The sequence below is a fragment of the Chiloscyllium plagiosum genome, chromosome 28 (assembly GCF_004010195.1).
Source record: "Chiloscyllium plagiosum isolate BGI_BamShark_2017 chromosome 28, ASM401019v2, whole genome shotgun sequence".
Classification (NCBI taxonomy): domain Eukaryota; kingdom Metazoa; phylum Chordata; class Chondrichthyes; order Orectolobiformes; family Hemiscylliidae; genus Chiloscyllium; species Chiloscyllium plagiosum.
Genome location: NC_057737.1, coordinates 27,824,148 through 27,849,014, shown reverse-complemented (window position 1 = coordinate 27,849,014; position 24,867 = coordinate 27,824,148). Strand labels below are relative to the sequence as shown.

Below are 24,867 nucleotides of genomic sequence, written 5' to 3'. Positions count from 1 at the left end.
CCATTCTCTGTACACCTTCAGTCCTTAAGGAATTGATTCTGTGTTAAATCAGTGTTGTTATTTTAGTCAAAAGGCCATTATCAACAGGCGTGCCAATAGGAATGGTTGGCTTAATTTTTGCAAACAGGCAAAAGTAAATAAGTTGCCTTTTTTACACTTTATTCCTTTTCACTCTATGCTGAATAATATTTAAAGCCACAGTATTATGGCAGAAAGGAGAGATTTAGTAAATACTCAAAGTATTAGCACAAACCATTTAAAAAATCGATTGTATTTTTTAAAATGGGCTGACAATCCTAACTAAAATGTCCATTTATAAATGGATAAAATTTGAAAAGCAATTTTTATTCATTAAGTTTCATTTCCAAAATTATGAAGAGTTTGAAATTAATCTTTCCAGGACTAAAGATACATTCAAATTTGAATTGTACTAATCCAGGCTTGAGAAGGTGGAGATGAACTGCCCTCTTGAACCACCATAGTTCTTGGAATGTATGTACATCCACAGTGCTGTCAAGAATAGAGATCCAGGATTTTAATACAACAGCAGTGAAGGGAGAGTTCAAAAGGAGATGCAGGCATGGCAGTGATGTCACTGGATTGGTAATCCAACACTGAAATCATACAAAGAACTGTGGATGCTGGTGATCTGAAACAAAAGCAGAAATTACTGGAGAAACTCAGCAGGTCTGACAGCACGGAGGAGAAAGTGAGGACTGCAGATGCTGGAGATCAGAGCTTAAAAATGTGTTCCTGGAAAAGCGCAGCATATGCCCGAAACGTCGATTCTCCTGCTCCTTGGGATGCTGCCTCCAGTAATTTCTGCTTTTGTTTCAGATCACCAGCATCCACAGTTCTTTGTATGATTTCAGTGTTGGATTGCCAATCCAGTGACATCACTGCCATGCCTGCATCTCCTTTTGAACTCTCTCTTCACTGCTGTTGCATTAAAAGTGCAGCAGGTGAGGCAGCATCCAAGGAGCAGGAGAATCAACGTTTCGGGCATATGCTGCGCTTTTCCATGTCTGACAGCACCTATGAACAGAAAGCAGAGTTGATGTTTTGTGTTGGGTGACTCTTCATCAGAACCACCAAGCCAGGTTAATGATCTGGGCAAATGGGTTAGAATCCCACCATTGCAATTCAATTCAATAAAAGTCTGGGATTAAAAGCTGGCCCAATTGTGACCATGTAATCACAGCCAAGTGTCATAAAAACCCTACTAACTGGTATGCTACTCATGTTCTTCAGGCAAGGAAATCTGCCATCCTTACCCCATCTGGCCAGTATTGAATCCAGACCTACAGCAATGTTCTCGCCTATTAACTGCTCTCTGGATAATGAGGGAAGAACAATAAATGTTGGCCTGGCCAGTGATTCCTGCATCCCATGAGTAAATGTTTTTAAAAAGTCAGGGTGATGTATACTGATCAATGGAAAAGCAAAACAAAAGTTGGTGCAACCTTAAGTGGTCTTCTCATTCAGGATATGTTTTTCCTTGGATGGAGAAAACCTAGCTTTCTCACAAAGAAACAGCAACAACAGAAATAATTCTGTCAAATTCAAAGCAAACTCAAGTTTATTGAAATGTTTACATCTGGTATTAACAAAGACAGAGAATGCTGGAGAAACTCAGCAGGTCTGGCAGTGTCTGTGGAGAGAGAAAGGTTAACATTAACAGTTGAAGGTTGGACTTGAAATATTAACTCTGTTTCTCTCTACTCAGATGCTGTCAGACCTGTTGAGTTTCGCCACCATTTTCTGTTTTATTTCAGATTTCCAGCATCTACAGTATTGCGCTTTTAAATGAATGCTTACATCTACTGATCTCCCCTCATCAAATACTACACATGTTGAGAACATGGAAAAACCGAAAACACTTTTTTAAAATCATGATTAAGCTCAATGTGTGTAGTTTTTTTTTAACCACAGTAGGAATTTAAATTGTGTACTTATTAGATTTGTATCTTCTGGTGTGATTTTACTGTCATTCCTCTTCTATTTCTTTTATATGCATTACTTTAAACAATTCATATACATTTTCCAGTACATCTTACTGGCAATCCATTACCCAGCATTTCAAACATCTGGGACATCGTTTCAAGTTTGCAAAGTCTACTGTCAATTCCTTAATTGTGCCAGTAATCTCCACCAAAATGTAATCAACTATAGTCCAGTTTCCAAACTGCGGTCACGATTATAAGAATTTAAATGTTTTTTTTTAAATATTTAATTGCTTAAAGCAGTGTGGGCAAGGCCAGCACATAATACCCATCCCTGACTGTCCCTGAACTGAATGGCTTGCTAGGCTATTTCAGAGGGTGGTTAAAAGTGAACCACAATATCTAAAGTCACTTATAGGCCAGACCAAATAAGGACAGTAGATTTCCTTCCCTAAAGGATGTGAGTGAATCAGGTTTTTGTGACAATCATAATTAGTTTTTTGTGAACCACAATTCAAATCTGGATATAAATCTAGCCTATGTATCCAGAGAATTGCTCCAGTTAATTGGATTAATCATCAAACGCAATTACCACCACATAACTACTTCCCTGCAATTTGATAATGTTAACTAATTATTTACCATTGTTTGAAAGTTAAATAGAAGCTAAAATACTTTATTATCTATTTTTAACACAATCAGTAATAAATGTTTTCTTCAGTTAAGATCTTTGGACTTTAAAAAACATAGTTTCCAACACTTCTTCAAATTAACTGGAAGACGTAACATATTAAAAAGTGAGTTGCTCGAAAGAATCCAAATCGTTGATCTTCATTATTGCAATCTTCCATTAATGAACATTTGATATTCTGCAGCATTATACAGTTGAATAATAATTTTAGATCTTAATGTTGACCTATACATATAAAATGAGCTCAAATTTACACTTGAAATGATAACCCACATTCATTCTAAACAATCAAAAATAATTGTCTATACAATTCTGAAGACTATACAATACAAATTAGAAAACGATTATCAAGCTTAACACAAATAAACGATTAAAAGAAAAAAATACTTCACTCATGCAAGTTCTTCAACATCGACGATAGACCTGAAACCACTTGTATTTCACCTAATTTCCACACATTTCAAAATACTCTCTCCAAGTACAATCTAGTTAAGAGGGGATAAATGCTGCAATTATACTGTTGACTGATTTTCACAATTCAATTTGACATAGTAGAGAAATTTAATACACTCATCATTACACTTTAGTGAAATCCTAATGACAGCACTCATGTTTCAGTATTCATTGCATGACTGAAGGAATTAGAAGCTGTTACTGTCACAAACGGAATTTACATTTGCTATTGTTCTCCATGATCAACGTATTTTTAAGGTGATGTAAGTCAGTCTTCCTACTTTCATGATTTGGAGGTGCCGGTGTTGGACTGGGGTGTACAAAGTTAAAAATCACACAACGCCAGGTTATAGTCCAACAGGTTTATTTGGAAGCACTCGCTTTCAGTGCGCTGTTCCTTTATCAGGTGATTGTGGAGTATAAGATCATAAGACACAGAATTTATAGCAAAAGTTTACAGAGTGATGTAACTGAAATTACATATTGAAAAAGACCAGGATTGTTTGTTAAGTCTCTCATCTTTTAGAATGACCATGTTGGTTTCAGTTCTTTCATATGTAAATCGTAGAACATTTAAAAGTAACATTCTCAAGTGACATGGTGTCACGTCGGCCCAGATAATGCATTGAAGGTGTGAGATGCCCTGTGTGAGACTGTCAGTGCCCCAATGGTCAGACTGATTCTAATCTAAAAAAGGGATTTACGGAATCTTACATAGATTCATGCAGTTTTTGATCAAAGTAAAATGTAATTCTGCAAGTACAAATTCATCCCACAAACTTAGATGTGTATGTGTGCATGTGTGTGTGTTTGTGGGGGGAGGGTTATGAGTGTCTCTGAGAGAGTGTGTATGTGTGTGAGTGTGGATGTAAAGGGGTATACGTCTGTGAGAGGGTGCATGTGTGAGTGCAGTAGTGTATGTGTGAGCATGTGAGAGAGGGTCTGCAGAAGCCAAAAAACTACACCATGTTCTTCACAGCCTGCAACACATTATCAATGAGGATGAGCATCTTGCCAAGACCTTCCCCACACCTCCACTACTTGCCTTTAAACAACCACCAAATGACAAACAGATCGTTGTTCGTAGCAAACTGCCTGACTTTCAGAATAACACCATACAACCCTGTCACGGCGGATTACCACCATTACATGTGGGGACACCTCCCACCATGTACATGGCAGGTACTCATGTGACTCAGCCAACACTGTCTATCTCATACGCTGCAAGCAAGGATGCCCTGAGGCAACCACCTGATGAAGGAGCAGCGCTCCGAAAGCCAGTGCTTCCAAATAAACCTGTTGGACTATAACCTGGTGTTGTGTGATTTTTAACTTCTTACTTTTAAAGAGAGTAGACCCAGTGTAATGACATCAGCAGCAAGCTTTTGTAAATTTAAAAATAAAAATGATTTATTATCACACATGTGCCCCATAGGTCTAAAATGTGCCAGCTCGTACACATGTACAGAGATTACATAGAGAAGAAAGCAAAAATACACTTTCAACTGGAATTATTTCTGCCTCTTCCTTAGCAGGTCTGCAATCTCTTAGATGAATTGATGATTTAGATAGACAAGAGATCTTGTAAAGTAAGGGGTTCCCAGTACGCTACAAGGCTTTTGTATTTGAATTGTCTCTCTGTGGTGGAGAGTCCCTCTCTCAAATTCATAATGTAACTGTTTCAAACTTTGGCCGTGTAGATGTGTGCTAGTTTCACAGCTCCAGAGAGCAATCTGCTGTCATTGTTGAACAAGGTAACAAACACTGATGCATTACATATGTGAATTGATCATAGTCGTCATTTTCCAAATAAGATGGTATTTTGTGCAGAAAACATCCTCTGTTGTGGCTTTTCACCTCCTAAGAATTTGAGGCATCCAAAATCTTTAATGTTTGGGATGAGGAGCCATCACAATACAACCAAAGGTCAATGAGATTGATTTCATTGCTGTCTATCAACCATTGAATTTTGATGTCTCTATGGTGCAGGGTGAAGTCCTGTTTTTAACAGTCCTTAAAGGGATCCAGGAATTTCACAAATACCTGTGATTATGTGTAACTAATCCCGTCCTATTTTGAGAGTCTTCTCAGGACGGTCAATGCGGTAAAGGTATTCTGCTGGCACAAAGTAGCCCAGGTATTCCACATTGTCTGGGGTAGTATCGTAGTGATAGTGTCCACCTTCTCCATGATGGCTGAAACAATGGGTGTGCTCCAATCGAAGGTCAAATCCCTTGTGAAAGAAAATAGGTCAGTAAATTAATTTACCCCAGTAAACATGTTGGTAGGTCATTCTTGTCATTCCAGGAAATTGAAAAATCAACAGTACAATTTTGCAAATCACCTTGGTTTAATACAATGAGAGAAATGGCAACATGTTCTCATTTTTATCAACCCTAAGAAGTAAAAGGAAAACAGCAACATGTATTGAAACAGTAATGAATTAATATAACACTGATTTGATAGTTGAGGTTTTTAATCTCTAAAAATATACACTCAAAAAATTGAAGGGTGCCAGAAAACTTATGGATTAATGCACTCTCTAAATGGACCGCAAGTTGAAAGATCAAAATATATTCAAACATGTGTTTGTAAAAACAAATTTAAGCATTTAAGGTTGTGTAAGTGCAGTTCACGAAAAACAAGGCCATTATCACGCTGTGTGTTGTTAGGGGTGTCACCTCTAGGTGGAGCAAGAGGCTCAGGAACTTCACCTGGTGGTGCTCCAGTGATTCATGTAGCTGCAGGAGGATAGTCCTGAAGTTTTCAGTGAAACAGGGGAAAACGTCCCCTGGCCTGTACCACTACTCCTGGAACTTTGGCCTCAGGGCCATCTGTACGTGCTGGGCTAGTGTGACGTTACCACCATTCAGACTTGGAAGTATGTTGGTGTTATTTCATTGTCGCTGGGTCAACATCCTAGAACTCCCTCCCTGACAGCCGAGTGGGTCTACCCACAGCAGATGTTCAAGAAGGCAGCTCACCACCACCTCTCAAGGGCAAACCAGGATGTGCAATAAATATTGGCTCATCTTATCAATTTTTTTTTTTAAATTACAAATGGGAGCGTCATGACATCAACTGCACATGCACAGATTAATTCTGGCTCAGGGACATCTGTCGCTGGTAAATTATGTCATCAAGCCTATCTGCACACGTACAAGTGCCATTTTGATGGCAAACTTTGCATCTATTCTAATTACTTCATATTATTATGAAGGGCAGTGTCAAACTCCAGAGCATCATCTCACTGAAATCAACATCCCCTGCTGCAAAAAACAGTTCAATATAAATTCAAAATTTTGCAAGGAGTTCTTGGCAGGTTGATTTCTGTGAAGAAATATCTCCCTGATTTTACTGAGAACGTTGGCCATACCTTATGTGCTGTACATACTGATTGGAAAGGGTGCTTGTGAGAGTAATCGCCTCTCAGATTCATGGCTTTCTGTTGACTGTACATTTAATAAAAATATACCCTGTCAAATATCCCCCTAACCAAACTCAATGTGAACTCCAAAAGGACACAATCTCCATTAAACATCGGAAATCATTGTCAACCTTGACAGACTTCCAAAAATACCTTGGGAGAAGCATAATGGGCCCATCTGTGTCACTGGGTGTTAAAGATTCTCTTTTCAACAGAAGGAAGATTCGCTGCAGCAAACATTCAATTTAACAAACTGCCCACCGTCTCCAGACATGCACCAACACATCCTGGCAAAGAGGGCTGTCCCATAGCTAAGAGTAGAAGGCTCACTATTCATTTATTGAAGGACACATTAAGTTAAACAAAAAAAAAACCTTTAAAGTAAAATAACCTCAAAAAATATCCATCCGATACAAATGTAAGTTGTTGCTCAATATCCAATTTAATCTTTACTCTTAAAAAGCTCCCAAAAACGTTGGCCCTGATTTTAATACTTACCAGATCACGGGATACAAACACTGACTGGGAGATGAGAGGAGCACTCATGTCAAAGAACTTCAGCCAATTGTTTACAGCCTCGTTGCTGTTTAGAGGACAGGGAGAAAACTCCGGCTAGAAAAAGAATGAAACTGAACAACTTCATAATCAAAGAAACACCAATGATGGCAATAGAGGTCACCTAAAATGAAAAAAGGTGTCTGACTTTAATAGTACAGTTTCCACTCATTAAGAAAACAAAATATTTTCCCTCAAAGCTCCTCTCTCTATCTCTCTATTTGTTTAAGATTTAGACACAGCACTTCTACACCATAAGGATATCTCCCAATTTTAGCAAGCCTATGTTCAGGGGGAATTCAGGACACATCGTGGGGTCTCTCCGAGGCCTTGGTAACTATTCCAATCTGAGATTTGAGAACAATGATTATTGGTGATCCTTCTTAAACATGACACACCCCAGCCTGGGGGAATAGGGCTTGCTGGCCAGAAAGAGGTCAATCTTTACTGAAGCCACCAGTTCACAAGTGACAGATTTAGTTTTTCTCAGAAATGTGTAACCTACATCTTCACAGCAGCTTGGTAGCACTTGAAAAAGTCTTATTGGCAAGGTCACAGACATCTGCTGAATGGGCACCTGAAAAGATATAATTCTATACATCCTGAAGGTACCCTGATGAGAACTCAGCACATTCTCCACTAGTCCAATACATGTCACGCTATGAGCACAAAAGGCCCTGTTTGAGAAATGGGCAGGCAAAGAACTGGAAATTTATACTTCACGCATTCAAAGTTATTAACAATGAGCAGCTTTCTCATTTACTCTCTGAAATAGCAACTCACTGATGTTAAGGCAGCTGAAATTATACCTTCCTTTTCTCTGGAATAGGAAACATGTGTGGATCAACCAAAAATGAAAAGAAATTACTATCAGACACCCATTCTACCTTTGGACCCAGATGTAAACACTGGCTGTCTGATAACTGAGTGAGACCCATGTGTAGTGGAATCTGGAGAGACCTCAGCTCATCTTTGGCGCCAAGGTGGTTCTAAGATGAGACACGTGCTGATGGATATCAACTCCTGCAACTGATGCAGTAATTCCAGATCAGAAGCAGGCCAAGTGCACATGACTGTAGATACTGGTAGTAATGAACCAGGATACTGGAGGGGTAACCCAGTTACTCAGCTGCAGGTACAGTACTGCTCCAACAGGAAGTGTGATCAAAGCTGGACAGCCAGCCTAAAGCAGGTCCGGTAAGTTACATTAACATAGACAGCAAACTTTAGCTGTATCCCAGCACACCAGCTCTACCAACCTGCACTGAATCTCTCTCAATTCAGTGAGTAAAGCTGTGTCCATAAGGAGAAAGAATTTGTATTCCTTATTCAGCCAAGGTATCTGTAAACTGGATATCTGTTTCTCATGCAGTCAGAAATTGCTAAACCTGTTTTGTGTGTCAGACTGACCAATAAATATGAACAATACATTTAGAACAATAAAACTTTAATGCTGTGTATGAGTGGGAAACATCTCTGCTAAGAAAAATAATGCAAATGAATCATGACTTAATCAAAAATCCAAGAGCTGAAAGACTCACCTCTAAAATAAAGGAGTTTCAACATTAACCTTTCTTTTAGAGGGTATAATTTTCTAATTAACCAGAGCAACATGAAAGAGGTATGTTGAAAGAGGTATGATGAACTCTAGGGTTATCTAGGAACTCACAAATATTTTTCAGTATACCTTCAAGGGTAGATGTTCCTTCTACGAGCAGCTTGCGCCCAATTTTCCATTAAAAGTTCACACACCAAGCTAACATTTTGAAAAGGAAGCCATAATTTCAATGTCACTGCTATATTCATATCTAACTACACACTTCTCCACCTTATACGCGTTCGCAGTGCTATGTAAAAAACTATGTGGGACTCACCATAACATGAAGTTTAGCTTTGCCTGTTTGAATGAGGAATGTCCCTCCCATTCCTACAGACTTATCTCCATAGTGCTGTTCAAGAGTTTCCCTCATACAGCTCACAAAGTTACTCTGTCCAGTTCTTCTGCTGCTTCTTACTTCAATAACCTGGTTTATGACAATATTCATTTGTTTACAACACAAGTCAAAAATCATCAGAAGAATCAGTAGACACATTTTATAATGAATCCAGGAATATATTTTAGGTACTAGCACTGAAATTGCACCATGCAATATTAGCCTCAAATACATAAATCTATTTTTTAACATATCAGATAGCATAATTTCATCCAAAACAGTCAGAATTTGTTGATATACCAAATCGACCACCATAAAGGCAAAGAAAAAATAACTAGATTTATAGATGTGATGCAAAATATGGTATCAGAATTGAAATATATTTGAAAATACTGTTCAAAAATTCAAATACCATGGAAAACGTAAACCTAAAACAAAAACAGACAATGGAAATCATCAGCGGATCTGACAGTATGTGTGGAAATAGTTTAATATTAGAGATCTTTGATCTTTTATCACGTGACTTCTTTATAAACAACTGCCCGATGCTTGGTGGTGGAATCATAGACTGGAAAGGTGGAGGGAATGGTCAGAGTATTGGTGATGACTAGAGGTCAGCACACCAACCAACAGCAGCTCCATCCTTGTCAATACCTCTTGGACGTGAGAGGTTAATGTTCTCTCAAGAATGCCTCCAGTCCTGCTGAGTATTTCAGTATTTCCTGTTATCTATTATATAGAAATTACAATGCGTTAGCTATTAATTGTCCAGTACAATACACAAAGCTGGAGAGGTAATGGAAAATTCTGTGGCAAAAATTAGATAATCAGTGATCCTTGTGATAAAAAGTAATCTCATTGAGGTAAATTCTATTTCCACAGACACAACATTTCAATAGCAAGAAGGCTGTGGCTAATATAGGAGTGATGCTCTTTCAGACAGGCTATTCCATGCCAACTGTCGGGATCCTCAGACCTTCCACAAAATAATCACTTCAACCTTATGTCCTAACTCCCAGACAACCTGCAAATCAAATGCATTTATACTAAACAAAAAAAAACGAAAGATCTGTGGATGCTGTAAACCTGAAACAAGATCAGAAATTGCTGGACATTCTCAGCGGGTCTGGCAGCATCTGTGGAAAGAGAAAGCAGAGGTAATATTTCGGGTCCAATGACCCTTCTTCAGAACGCATTCTGCATTTACCTTCACAGATCACATGGTGGGAGATATGGCAGAGGACAACTCTGATTGCTCCAATTCCACTGACCAGATGTCAGGAGCGAAAGTGTGCACAATTTGGTAGGTTACATTGTGAACCTATAAAGCTTGATTGTGGTTATTTATCAGATCACAGGAAAGCTATAAAAGCTGCTAACATATCCAGAAGTACTAGTTCTACTGGGCACATATATACTATATTTCTACATAAACCGTAACCACTTTTGCGCCCTCTTAGTAAATGGAAAGTTTCCAAAAAACAACTCTAAATATTAACTTATTCCATTACAAATTTTATGATAAGGCACTGTATAAATGCTATATTTAAGTAGCAAAGAAAGTTGTTGTTTTCACTACCATGTTCTTCAGCTAAAAAATAAAAGCATTGTTCTAAATCTCTGCCACTATGCATTCCTGTACAGTCAGTTCTTCTATAACGTAATGGTTGCATTCTTTTCCAGCCCCGCATTACAGAAAAATCACGCTTTAGAAACAGCGCTTAACATGTTGGCAATGTAATCGCATTACAGCCAACACACGTTTTTAAAAGTTTGCGATTTAGAAACAGCGTTCCCAATCCGTCAATCGTGTTACAGTGAATTCACGTTAATCAAACACGCTTTATAGCAGAATGGCCTATATCACTAACTGCATCCTATTACTTAGCCACTTGTTTGGATTAATTAGCACTATGTATTACCTGGCCATGGTTTTGGACTCCAAGCTGAGCTTTTTATCCCTCATCCTAACTGTATTATCAAGGCTAACTTCTATTTCCACCAGAAAACCAGAGCTACTGTAGAGATTGAGACAAGGTCAGCTAGCTAGAATTCATAGAATGAGCTTCCTGATTAGGGCTGTTAATCTGGTCCGATCAGGGAGCCTTGGCTGACAGAAAAGGGTGAACATCGGGGATATTAAGCCCCTGAACACCTGACTCAGTGAGAGGTAGTGCAAATACTGTGTATTTGTAAATAAAAGGTGGCTGGTGATGGGATGCCAAACTTGAAGAGTTCTTTCAGCTCTCCTATTGATGACGCTCTTTCTACTTTCCTATCTTGTATTATTTCCAACTTATCAAAATCTCTGCACCCCGCAATCTGATCCTCACCTAGTGCCACTGGCCCATCACATATTGGATTATATTGAATTCTGGTCTCCTAATACATTACATTTGAAAGCTTAGTATTTCTGTCTGAATCTAATTTGGCTGTACCTGACAATTTGCTTTTGCAATCTCTGCCGGACATACATCCCTTCCAACTAAACTGTTCCACTGACTGCTACCTACCATATATCATCTCTCATCCCTTTACCCATCCATTGGTGGCAGAGCACTCAGCTGCTTTGATTATATATATAATATATATAAATTTGGGATTCCCCATCTACACACCTTTTTCTTTGAATGAGGTTTTGTTCACCTTTCCCAAATCACCGTTCTGACTTAGCACTAATCTATGAAGAGCCTTGGGACTCTTCCTCATATTAACGGGCATTGTATAAATATATTGTCGTATTCCTCTTCCTACAAAATCATCATCTGGATCAATAAGTGGTAACACTGGGGATCTTCACTTCCATTTGGAAGAGCTGAATCCAAATTTGACAAATATTTAACAAAATATCTTTACAGCGTAAAAGGCATAATCAGACTGGTAAAAAGCTTACAATACAATTAGCAGCATTTATTCGGAAAATATCAAGTGGATTCTATTCACCTTTCCTGGTTTCCCTTCACTAATGAACAAGTTTGCTAGCAGTGCACAATCACAGGTCTTGTACGTTTCTCCATATTTCTCAAGAACACATCCACCCGTAGCAGGGTCTATTTTGGCACTATAACTGTGATTCACTTCAGGTTTACCATCCCCTTTGGTCAAGACATTAGGCATAAGCTAAAGGAAAACAAACCACAAAATCAGTGAGCAGATTATCTTAGGATTCGCATCAGGAGATTTATCAAATGGCAGTCCAAATGCATTAAGTTTTAAATAAACTGCATTAATTGAAACACCCACAATGCAAATATGTTTTTTTTTCAAATCATTTGCATTCAGCAGAAGCCAATTATCGGACCCACTTCCCTCCCCATTATTATAAATATGTCTCAAGTCCTCAAATGTGTCTCTGAGTCTTCAATTGATGCTCAAAATATACTAGTCTCCTCTTATATGACGCTGACTACATTATAATTATCTACAAGTTTTAACAATTCCCAAATTGGATTTTTTTTTTGCAATACTTCAAATTAAATTTGGTTGGTCACACAAATTGGAAATGTGAGCAGACAACGTTCATTAAAAGATGAGAGCTGCTCAGCTCAGAATAACTAACTGCAGGAACAAATTGGGACCTGCTTGTTATTTAAGGTTCAGCACCACACCAGGTAGAATAATTATCTGCCAAATTACAGTAAAATTACATCTAACTAAATTTCTAAAATAATTTGAAGCCTAAACTGAATTGTGTGTCATGCTTTATCTTTTTAAGAACAGAAGAAATAGGAGTAGGTTATACGGCTCCTTGAGCCTGCTCTGCCATTTAATAAGATCATGACTGATCTTCCTCAACTCCGCTGTCCTGCACACTACCCATATAGCTTGATTCTTTGAGAGATTAAAATCTATCCCAATCTTGAGTATGTTCAATAATGGTGCATCCAACTCCTCTGGGATAACAAATTCTAAAGATTCACAATGTTGTAAATAAAGAAATCACTCCTCATTTCAGTGAGAGATGATCAAGCCCAGAGATTGTGCCCCCATATACTAGGTTACCCAGCCAGAAGAACTAACCACTTAGTTTCTACTCTGTGAAGCCCCTTCATAATCATTCATTTCTCACTGAGATCATGTCTCATTTCTCTAAACCCCAGAGAGTACAAGGCCAATTTACTCCACCTCTGAGGACAACCCTCTCATCTCAGGCATCAATCTATCAAATCTTGACCCTACCATCTCCAAAGCAAGGATATTCTTTCTTAAAGCAGAAACAAAACACCACATATATGGTCTCTGTAAGGTCCTCTACATTTGTGTTATGCTCCCAGTAGATGTTTTTACCAGGCAAGTCAGATCCAAGACTGAAATCTAGCTTGGCAGATCTTTTATTTTATTTCACAAGGAGATCGTTCAAGGAAACACAAGCACATAATGCTGCAAATCAGGTTTTAACAATAAGGTAGAATTTTATTATGCAAAAGAAAACGTAGAATAAAAAAACCATTTACATATGACTATTTTAAAACACACATCTAAAGATATAATCCCATCTATCCCAGCATCATCACTTTGCAGTACTGAAACATTAGAAATTGGTTTTCTATTACATCTGTATGTTTGAGTTAACTGTTTCTTTCATTTCCTAGTCTTGACAATTCATTAGCTTCTTCTTTGATTAGTCATGTAAATGAGCTTAGAATTTGTCAACTTTGAATAACCTCTCCACACATCAACCAATGTTCCCTGTAATATATATTATTTCCGCTACACGGAACACTGAGGACCATGTGCAGCAGTATTAGTGTGCTGCTCTGCATGTGCTGCACTGTCAAGCAGCTTATGGAGATCATGGATTTTAACCAAACACTTTTGGTCTGGAACTTTTAAATGAAAAGCTTTACACTGAGGTAACCTATTTCCTAACAGTTCTAAAACATCTCCTTCATTCAGGAGAAACTGATTCATGCATCTAACTTCCACCAGGATCTCAATTAACTGAATAACAAAAGCTTTCAAAGTTATAGCTGGTTCCCCTGAGCTAAACGAAAAAGTCCTGATCCTTCTAAACAGAAAGCAAACTAATGCTCCTCACTATCTACTCCATTCCCTCATTAAACTCTTCCAATATGAAATAATTCACATTATTACACAAGAAATGTCTATGTCATATGTTTCGAAAAAAATTGACTCCGGAAAGCATGACAATTTAATCATTAAACTCCTTCACAACCACAGACCAAAACCATCATGCCATTAATTAAAAATCCAAACTCTAAAATAAATTGTATTAGTAAATATAAATCACACACCTTAGACCACAATTGCAGAGCAATCTTATTCTTAAGGGGACTCCCTTCGCAAAAAGGCAAGCATCATAACCTTTCATATTCCCTGTATCAGTATGTAAATCTCTTCAAATGTCAACATTTAAAAGATTTATGCTACTTAATTCTTTGATGTGGTAGTGAGCAAGTTAGACAAAGGAGAGCCAGAGGAAGTCATCGATTTGGATATCAAGAATACCTTTGAAAAGGAGCGACACAGGAGGCTGCTAAATAAGAGCTCATGGGTGTTAGGAGCAAGGTACCGGCATGGATAGGGGATTGGCCGACTGGCAGAAAACAGAGAGTGAGGATAAAGAGGTCTTTGTTAGGATGTCAACCAGCGACTAGTGGAGTTCTGCAGGGTTCAGTGTCAGGACAACTATTCATGTAATACACTAACAAAGTGGATGGAAGAACTAAGGGCATCATTACTATGCTACATTTGCAGAAGGCACAAAGATAAGTGAAGGGACAGATAGTGTTGAGAAGGCAAGGAGCTGCAGAAGGACTTGGACAGGCTACGAGAGTGGGCAAAGTGGTAGATTGAATACATGTGAAAGATTGAGGTGTAGACTATTTTCTAAACAGGGTACGGCTTCAGACATCTGAAGCACAAAGGAACTTAGAGGTCCTGGTTCATGATTCTCTTAAAGTTAACATACTGGTTCGGCTGGCAATTAACATTTAACATTTCAAGAGGGTGAGTATACAAGAGCAGAGATGTCCCGCTGAAGCTGTATATAGCTCTTGTGAGACCTCATATGGAATACTGTGATAATTTTGGGCCCCATATTTAAGGAAGGCCATGCTTATTTTGGAGAGGATCCAGAGCAGGTTCACAAGAATGATCCTGGGGATGAAGGACTTGTCGTATAAGGAAAGCTCGAGGACTCTGGGTCTATATTCGATGGGGTTTAGAATGACAGGCAAACCTCACTGAAACTCACAGAATACTGAGAGACCTGGATAGGTTGGACATTGAGATGATGTTTCCACTAGTAGAAAGACTATCACCTGAGGACACATCGTCAAGTGTGAAGGAACTACCCTTTAGAACTGAGATGAGGAGAGACTTCTTCAGTCTGAGGGTAATTAAAGTGTGAAAGTCACTGCCTCAGTCTCACTGTGGAAGCCAAGTCATTGAAGGTATTTGAGACAGAGGTAGATAGGTTCTTGAGTAGTTCTTAAGAGGTCACAGGAGAAGGCAGGAGAATGGGGTTGAGAAACATATCAGCCATGATCGAATGGCAGAGCAGACCTGATGGGTCGAATGGCCTAATACAGCTTTTTTACCTTAGAGTCTTAAAAAATAAGTTTTTATTCTTTTTACTACAGTGAATGACCTCACACTTCCTTGCAGTAAATTCTACTCAACACCTTACTTGCCACTCACTTAACCTGTCTATATCTTGTTGCAGTGTCTTCAGGTCCTTTTCAAAGCTTACATTCCCACCTACTCTCAGTCTCCTCACCCAAATAATTGAGACTGATTTTTGCAACCCTCCATTAGTTATAGCCTGCCAATTTGAAAACGTCCAATTTATCCCCACTCTCTGCTTTGTGTCCATTAGCCAATCTTCCATGCATTATCATGTCGGCCTTCTGTAAGCAGATTCATGTTTTGCATGACATCGCACTGGTTTCCTTTAGTTTTATTTCTTTGCTCCTATTTAGCTTTTTCTCATGGAACATATTTTTGTTCAAAATGTTGAATGTTTCCCACAGTTTATTTTAGCTTCTACCCTTGCACCTATCTAACTGCCTTTCTTTAAGTTTTTGATTTTTGTTTTGAACTTCGGTGTGTCATTTTCAAACATAATATGGAACTAAATTATATTGAAGTATTTGCAATTGTCACCTAACTTATAAGATCACAATAAATGGTTACCCTTCTGATAAGAGACATTTATAATTTGTACCTCTGCATTCACACCCATAGCTTTAAATGATGCTGCTCCAGCTCCAAGGATGAAACCACCAGGCAATTCCACTTGGTTAGCAATGACATTGAGATTATAGATCTGTAACGGGAAATAAAAATATACATGTCCCTTTGTGTTAAAACAAACCTCTTGATGTATATTTGCTGACAGAAGGAACATAATATCAGGAACATTATTCCATATGAAACAATGCTTCATGTTTCTTTAAGATCATCTCAAGAATATTATCTCAAATTCAGCAATATAAAAACTGGCTTTATTTGAAATTGGAATTGTTTTTATTGATCTCCTCTTAGTTTGAACTAGTTAAATTGATATATGGAAATATGGGGGGGGCGGGGGGGGAGAAATGAAAGAATTATTGAATCTAATGCGTAAAAAGTTAATTAATATCTGCAGTGACAAGGCTATTAGCCCAAAGTGATTTACAATCAATTCATTTGGTTTTCCTGTATCCCCTATTCACTGGACAACGACATGAATCAAATTAATGTATTCTGATTTTTCTTTCCGAAAACTGACAAATTTCAAAAGCCAGCACAGAGTGTAACTGGACTGAACTATCTAGTTAACATTGAGTACATGGAGGCCAATTTAAAATTTAACACTGTTGCCGTTTGATGCACATTGCTGTGTTAAAAAGTGTTATATGAAGGCAAAAATAAAACAAACTGCAGATGTTGGGGACTGAAACAAAAGCAGAAAGTGCTGGAGAAATTCAGCAGATCTGGCAGCATCTGTGCAGAGAAAATGGAGTTAACGGAGGGCGGGCATGTGGAAAAGTGGACTGGGTATCTCCCTGATAAAGGGGTCAAGTATCAGGGAGGGGCAGATAGGGTGGGCTCCAGTGGAAGCCATGTGAGGTATTGTATTTTAGGTTCCTTCATGAACCCCACTCACAAATGCTTCATGTTTATTCATTCATGATTCCTTTACTAAGCCACTCACAAGCGAACACTGTGTTCCCGTTTCATTCATTCATAACTCCCTACTGTAACACGGTTTCATTCATTCATTCATAAAACCACGGTTCTGTCGAATATTTTACTGTCATAAGATACACCAAATTCAAAACAATCCTTTCTAATCAAAACAACTCGTTCAATCTCGTTACTGCATTTTCACACCTTATCAGCCCTTGCTACCTCTGAGTAAGTGTTGTGTACAGAACAATACCAACCCCATCAGATTAGATTAGATTAGATTAGATTACTTACAGTGTGGAAACAGGCCCTTCGGCCCAACAAGTCCACACCAACCCACCGAAGCGCGCCCACCCAGACCCATTCCCCTACATTTACCCCTGCACCTAACTCTACGGGCAATTTACCATAGCCAATTCACCTGACCTGCACGTTTCAGGTCTCCACAAAACAAGTCCATAGGCCTGAATAGATTAGGTGGCATCTGGTAGTCATAGTCAGAGAGTCATAGAGATGTACAGCACGGAACCTTCGGTCCAACTTGTCCATGCCGACCAGATATCTCAACTCAATCTAGTCCCACCTGCCAGCACCCGGCCCATATCCCAACAAACCCTTCCTATTCATATACCCAACCAGATGCCTTTTAAATGTTGTAATTGTACCAGCCTCCACCACTTCCTCTGGCAGCTCATTCCATACACGTACCACCCTCTGCGTGAAAAAGTTGCCCCTTAGGTTTGTTTTATATCTTTCCCCTCTCACCCTAAACCTATGCCCTCTAGTTCTGGACTCCCCCACCCCAGGGAAAAGACTTTGTCTATTTATCCTATTCATGCCCCTCATAATTTTATAAACCTCTATAAAGGTCACCCTCAGCCTCTGACACTCCAGGGAAAACAGCCCCAGCCTGTTCAGCCTCTCCCTATAGCTCAAATCCTCCAAGCCTGGCAACATCCTCGTAAATCTTCTCTGAACCTGTTCAAGTTTCACAACATCTTTCCGATAGGAAGGAGACCAGAATTGCACGCAATGTTCCAACAGTGGCCTAACCAATGTCCTGTACAGCCACAACATGACCTCCCAAATCCTGTACTCAATACTCTGACCGATAAAGGAAAGCATACCAAACACCTTCTTCACTATCCTATCTACCTGCAACTCTACTTTCAAGGAGCTACGAACCTGCACTCCAAGGTCTCTTTGTTCAGCAACACTCCCTCGGACCTGCTCACAAGATCATGGATCTGCACTTGGAGAGTCTTGCTTCAATCTTTATTGGTTGAGCAGTGTCTGTTGTAGCTGTACAAGCCCACACGGGAATGGCAGTCTCAGCTGCAGCGGCTGCACTTGAAGGTGCTGTCCTCCGGTGTTGTCTTGGTGCTGTTTTATCGGCGGGTGCACTTTCCTTCAGCAGCAAGCTTCAGCTTCTGTTCTTCTCTTTCCACGCCTCTGTGTAATTCCAGCCTCCAGCCAGGGCGACCGCTTGCAATGTCCTCCCACCTCTCCACGTTCACGTTCAGTGGCTTCATGTCTCTCTTGAAGACATCTATGAAATGAAGATGGGGCCGCCCTTGTGGTCTCTTGCCAGTTCCCCGTACATCAGGTCTTTCGGGATTCTCCCGTCTGACATGCAGTGTACATGCTTTTATTCCTGATGAAGGGCTTTTGCCCGAAACGTCGATTTCGAAGCTCCTTGGATGCTGCCTGAACTGCTGTGCTCTTCCAGCACCACTAATCCAGAATGCAGTGTACATGGCCCAGCCAGTGCAGACGGCAATGTTGAAGCAGGGTGAAGAGGCTGGGTATCTGGGCATGGGCCAGCACCTCATTATTGGTGACCCGGTCAGTCCACTTGATGTCCGGGATGCCTGAAGTCCTGGCAGGCTCTTGAAAAACTGTCGATGAGGCGTTGCAGTTGCTCTTCTAAGTGTGTTGCCAATGCCGCATTGTCTGAAAACAACATGTCCCTGATGAGTACTTCATGAACCTTGGTTTTCGCCCTCAGCCGAGACAGACTGAACAGCCTCCCGTCTGATCTGGTGTGGAGGTAGATACCATCAGTTGATGTTCCAAAGGTGTGCTTCAGCATTACCGCGAAGAAGATGCCAAACAGTGTGGGGGCAATCTCACAGCCCTTATTTACACCACTGCAAATTTTGAATGCCTCTGAAGAAGATCCGTCAAACTGAAAACACCCTTCATGTCTGTGTGGAATGACTGAACTATCCTGAGGAGCCTCGGGGACAACCAATCCTGGCAAGGATTTTGAACAGAGCGTCTCTGCTCACAAGGTCGAAGGCCTTCGTGAGGTCAATGAAGGTGATGTACAGTGGTTGTCTTTGCTATCTGTATTTCTCTTATAGCTGTCAAAAGGAGAAGATCATGTCAATTGTGGAGTGTTCTGACCTGAAACCACACCGAGTCTCGGGACATACCATTTTGATGATTTTCTGCCGTCTGTTCAGGAGGACGCGGGTGAAGACCTTCCCAATGATGCTCAGAAAGAGATTTCCCTGTAGTTGTTATAGTTGTATCTGTCCCCTCTGTTCTTATACAGAACAACCTTGATTACCTGAACATCAATTATCCGAATTCCGGATTATCCGAAAAAGATATCAAGGTTACATCAAAAGGTGTTACCGACACTAGTGCGATGATCACGTCTTTTGTTTACAATTCTCTAGTCTGATCTCAGTCATAAAGTCATAGACATGTACAGCACGGAAACAGGCCATTCGGTCCAACTTGTCCATGCCGACCAGATACCCCAACCCAATTTAGTCCCACTTGCCAGCACCCAGCCCATATCCCTCCAAACCCTTTCTATTCGTATACCCATCCAAATGCCTTTTAAATGTTGCAATTGTACCAGCCTCCACCACATCCTCTGGCAGCCCATGCCACACACGTACCACCCTGTGTGTGAAAACATTGCCCCTTAGGTCTCTTTTATATCTTTCCCCTCTCACCCTAAACCTATGCCCTCTAGTTCTTGACTCCCCCATCCCAAGGAAAAGACTTTGTCTATCCATCCTATCCATGCCCCTCATAATTTTATAAACCTCTGTAAGGTCACCCCTCAGCCTCCGACGCTCTAGGGAAAACAGCTCCAGCCTATTCAACCTCTCTCTCTCTATAGCTCAAATCCTCCAACCTTGGCAACATCCTTGTAAATCTTCTCTGAATCCTTTCAAGTTTCACAGCATCTTTCCAATAGGAAGGAGAGAAAAATTGCATGCAACATTCCAAAAGTGGCCTAACCAATGTCCTGTACAGCCACAACATGACCTCCCAATACTCTGACCAATAAAGGAAAGCATACCAAACGCCTTCTTCACTATCTTATCTGCCTGCAACTCTACTTTCAAGGAGCTATGAACCTGCACTCCAGGGTTTCTTTGTTCAGTAACACCCCGAGGACCTTACCATTAAGTGTATAAGTCCTGCTAAGATTTGCTTTCCCAAAATGCAGCACTGCACATTTATCTAAATTAAACTCCGTCTGCCACTTCTCAGCCCATTGGCCCATCTGGTCAAGATCCCGTTGTAATCTGAGGTAACCTTCTTCGCTGTCCCCTACGCCTCAAATTTTGATGTCATCTGCAAACTTTTTAACTATCCCTCTTAAGCTCACATCTAAATCATTTATGTCAATGATGAAAAGTAGTGGATCCAGCACCGATCCTTGTGGCACTCCACTGGTCACAGACCTCCAGTCTGAAAAACAACCCTCCACCACCACCCTCAGTTTTCATAGCAGTGTGAAAAGAGGATTCCCATATCTGACCTGATAGTACAAGAAAAAGCTGCCAGTTTCCATGAATGCATTCAAGCCAGTGAAGCAGAACAGGAATCCGATCACAGCATATCGTCGGGCTGGTTACAGCGCGTCAAAGATCGTCACAGCATTCTTGGAGAGTACTGCGTAAGAATTCAGATAGAAACTGCAATCCATCATCCGTGAAGAAAATTGTGAACTTGCACAACTTGACAATGCTGATGAAAGTGGATTGCTTTGGCATGCATTGCCAGACAAAACACTTGAGTCCACCGAGGAAAAGCAAAGTATTGGGACATAAATTGCAGAAGGGTTGCACTACAATTTTCCTTTGTGTCAATGCCACCAGCACTCAAATTACCGCTTGTCTGCATTGGCATTATTCTAATCCATGTTGCTTCAAGAACTGTGACAAGAACTCGTTTCCCGTGAAGTACAAGTTACAAAACAAGGTATGGATGACATATCCATTTTTTCTATCCTGGTTTCAGGAAGAATTTGTACCTACCGTCAGATTACATTTAGCAAGTGTTGGACTCGAGCAACATGTCCTTCTGCTTGCTGACAATGCAGGGTCACACAGTAACAAAAGGCTGTCAATTACAAACACCAGACAGAGCAGTCAAGTGTTTGTTTTTACTACCAAACACCACTTCAAAGTTACAGCGCTCGATAATGAGATCATCACAATAATGAAGAAATATCATCGCCGTAACATGTTGTGTGCTGTCGTCGATGAAGATAATGCAGACAAAGGATTGCTGCAAATTATCAAGTCATTCACAGTCAAGGATGCTTTGTTCATCATCAGTGAATCTTGGGTCGCATCAAGCCATCGACAATCATGCAGTGTTGGTAAAATGGCTTCCGTGTTGGTAGCTGTGACATGAAGAGGACACCCGTCTAGATCAAAGGGTAACCACTGAAATCACCGAGAACCGCAGACAGCTGGGATTGGGAGATTTCATAGAGGCTGAGGTCAATGCTTGGGTAAACTGTGACAACGAAATTGGAACAGAGTCACTCAGCAATGATCAGATGATCAACATAATCACGGAGGAACAACAGGAAAGTACGGATGCTATGGATGATAAGGAAAATCAGATAGCAACACCTCCTCCAGTCCCCATTAATGAAACTATCGACAGTTTGCACCTTTTCATGGAGTGGTAGGAAGCACAAGATGAAGTCGATGCTGCTAAGTTGATGCATCTTCGTCAAATGTTATCATTGGCAAAAACAACAAAACACAAGCACCTCAAGCAACAGCGACTGGATATTTTCTTCGAAAAATAATAACCAAACTCCACCTCAATGAATTTTATTTACACAAAAACTGATTTTATTTGTAAAATATCATGAATTTTTGAGCAATATCCAGTGTTTGTACACATTTTGTCGATTGAATGAAATAAAAACTCTGTAAAATTTTTTTATGTAAGCTCAATATGCCTTCCTTTGTCTACAAACAAATCAGTTATCCAAACAAAATACTCCCCACCCATCTTGTTCGGATAATCGAGGCAGTTCTGTATAAGATGACAATGTTGCAGTCTCTCATGTCTTGCAGTACTGCTCGCTCCCCTTCAGCAGTCAGCAATGCATCCAGTTCCCCCATGACAGGCAGTGTCTGGCACGCTGTCCAAGATACTATTTCCTCTGGAGTAGAGTTCAGAATAATGCTCCATCTCTCCACCTGCTTGCCTTTGTCTTTGATGGTCTCGCTTGTTATCGTTTTTAGTGGTGCTATCTTGCTCTGGGTCGGATCGGTGGTTTTTTTTGATCCCCCTTGTACTCTCCACAGATGTTGCCTGTGACAAATGAATGCTTTCGCATAATTGCAGCCAGTAATCATTTGCGCGGTGTCTGGCTGTTTTCTGGGCCTTGCCTCTTGCTGTCCTTTGCGTTACAGAACACCAGTTTCTCCAATTAGTGTGTACTTGTTAAATACCTTTTAACTGGGCCGTTATCCCTTTAAGAAACTAATTGTCAAAACAGCGCTTAAGTGAAATTACGCAAAAGAAATGAAACTTACACCAGCAGATCGTAAACAAATCTCACAACCCAGCCGCAGTAATCAGTTTAATATCCTTTATTCTTTTATTAAGTGCAGGTACAATTTCTAACTTACTTAGAGCATATAGGCCTAGTATTTGTTACTAATATTTACTAACTTAAAAGACAAAAGGACTAACACCTCTTAATTATGCAAGCAGACCGGACAGACACCCTTAATTCTATCAGAAGTAGCAGCCAGCACTTAGCATACATTTTAACCATCTCCAGTCTCCCAGTACAGAGGCCCCTCAAATCTTAGTATACCATAGATCAAAAGAAAATGTAACGCCATAGTAATGGAATTTTAATATATGTCCGGTTTCCTCCCACAATCCAAAGATGTGCAGGTCAGGTGAATTGGCCATGCTAAACTTAGGTGCATTAGTCAGAGGGAAATGGGTCTGGGTAACTCTTTGGAGGGTCGGTGTGGATTGGTTGGGCCGAAGGGCCTGTTTCCACACTGTAGGGAATCTAATCATAAGTAGAAATGGTGTGTAGAGGGGCTCATGTAAGAACTGTATTTCGGGATTCTACAACTGCCTCAAACTTGTGCCACTTGTGGTTGCTGAATAAAGGAGGTGATTTTCAGCACTCACTGATTTTGGTTATTATTTGAACTCAATCCCACAACTCACACCATTCCTGTCCACCACCACCCACCTGCCCATATTCCTTGCTGCTGAGCTGCTCCCTCCCCAGATATCACTCAATTGAGACTGGGTCCTTAGATGGGTGCATTAAAGTAGAACAGAATCTCTACCGTGTGGGAGCAAGCCGTTCAGTCCACTGAGTCCAAAATCATCTCTGAAGAACATCTCACCCACCCCCATCCCTATAGCCCTGCATTTCTAATGGCTAATCGTCCTAACCAATACATCCCTGGACACTATGGGCAATTTAGCATGGTTAATCCACCTAACCTGCACATCTTTGGATTGTGGGAGGAAACTGGAGCATCCAGAGGAAACCCACAGGGAGAACAGACAAGCTCCACACAGACAGTCACCCGAGACTAGAATTGAACTCAGGTTCCTGATGCCGTGAGGTAGCAGTGCTAACCACTGAGCCACCATGCCACATTACTGCCAGCAGCCATCACCTTCCCCAGTGATGCTGCTAACCAATGCAAAGCTGCTAATCTCTGACTGGCCAAGATCCTGCCACTGCCCAGTTAAATGCCTGAACGACACAATCAAAAGAGTCTTTTAAAAAAAGACAACAGGGGGCTCTGACCAATACTCCAGCCACTGAGCGAGACTCTGGTCACCGCCATTAAATACAATTTGGAATGCAATAATAGTAGAAACTTGTCTCAGTTTCATCCTCATACGTAGATTTGACCCTCACTTACTTTAAATCTTTGTAACTGCACATTATGTAATAACTATCATTTTCTACTTATGATTTGGAGATGCTGGTGTTGGACTGGTGTGGACAAAGTTAAAAATCACACAATACCAGGTTATAGTCCAACAGGTTTAATTGGAAGCAGTTGCTTTTGAGCACTGCTCCTTCAACATGATGAAGGAGCAGTGCTCCGAAAGCCAATGCTTCCAATTAAACCTGTTGGATTATAACCTGGTGTTGTGTGTTTTTTAATTTTCTGCTTAAAGAGCTTTTAGCAACAGTTGGGTCTGTGTTGATTATTTCTAAATTAAATCAGTCAAACTTAAAGGAGCTATACATAAGTTTCCAGATATCCTTAGTTCATGGCCACTAAGAGGCCACACCGGTCATGATAGTTACCAGTGACTCTATGACTCTACGTCAAACCCCAACAAGACTTATCAAAAGGGGCCTTCTCACCTTCTCAGTTTGCGGAAGTGGTAGAAGATAATCAACTCCTCCCACATCTGCTATTCGAGGTTTCCCACATATCCCTGTTAAAA

At 40.3% G+C, this 24,867-nt stretch overlaps 1 protein-coding gene across 6 annotated transcripts in view; it reads right to left on the bottom strand.

The window, feature by feature from the left end:
• Positions 1–24,867, bottom strand: part of c28h11orf54 (chromosome 28 C11orf54 homolog) — a 30,031-nt gene that overhangs the window by 1,412 nt on the left and 3,752 nt on the right. For 3 of the 6 annotated variants that reach the window (XM_043718588.1, XM_043718593.1, XM_043718591.1), the window contains 6 exons: positions 24,785–24,858; positions 16,193–16,294; positions 11,947–12,123; positions 8,944–9,093; positions 7,013–7,126; positions 4,382–5,320 (listed from right to left, as the gene is read on the bottom strand). In XM_043718588.1, the coding sequence (XP_043574523.1) occupies positions 5,147–5,320; positions 7,013–7,126; positions 8,944–9,093; positions 11,947–12,123; positions 16,193–16,294; positions 24,785–24,858 (791 nt within the window). In that variant the 3' untranslated portion in view covers positions 4,382–5,146. Of the gene's footprint in view, positions 1–995; positions 1,036–4,381; positions 5,321–7,012; positions 7,127–8,943; positions 9,094–11,946; positions 12,124–16,192; positions 16,295–24,784; positions 24,859–24,867 lie in introns of those variants that run through there. The other 3 variants (XM_043718589.1, XM_043718590.1, XM_043718592.1) reach the window with 3 other exon arrangements.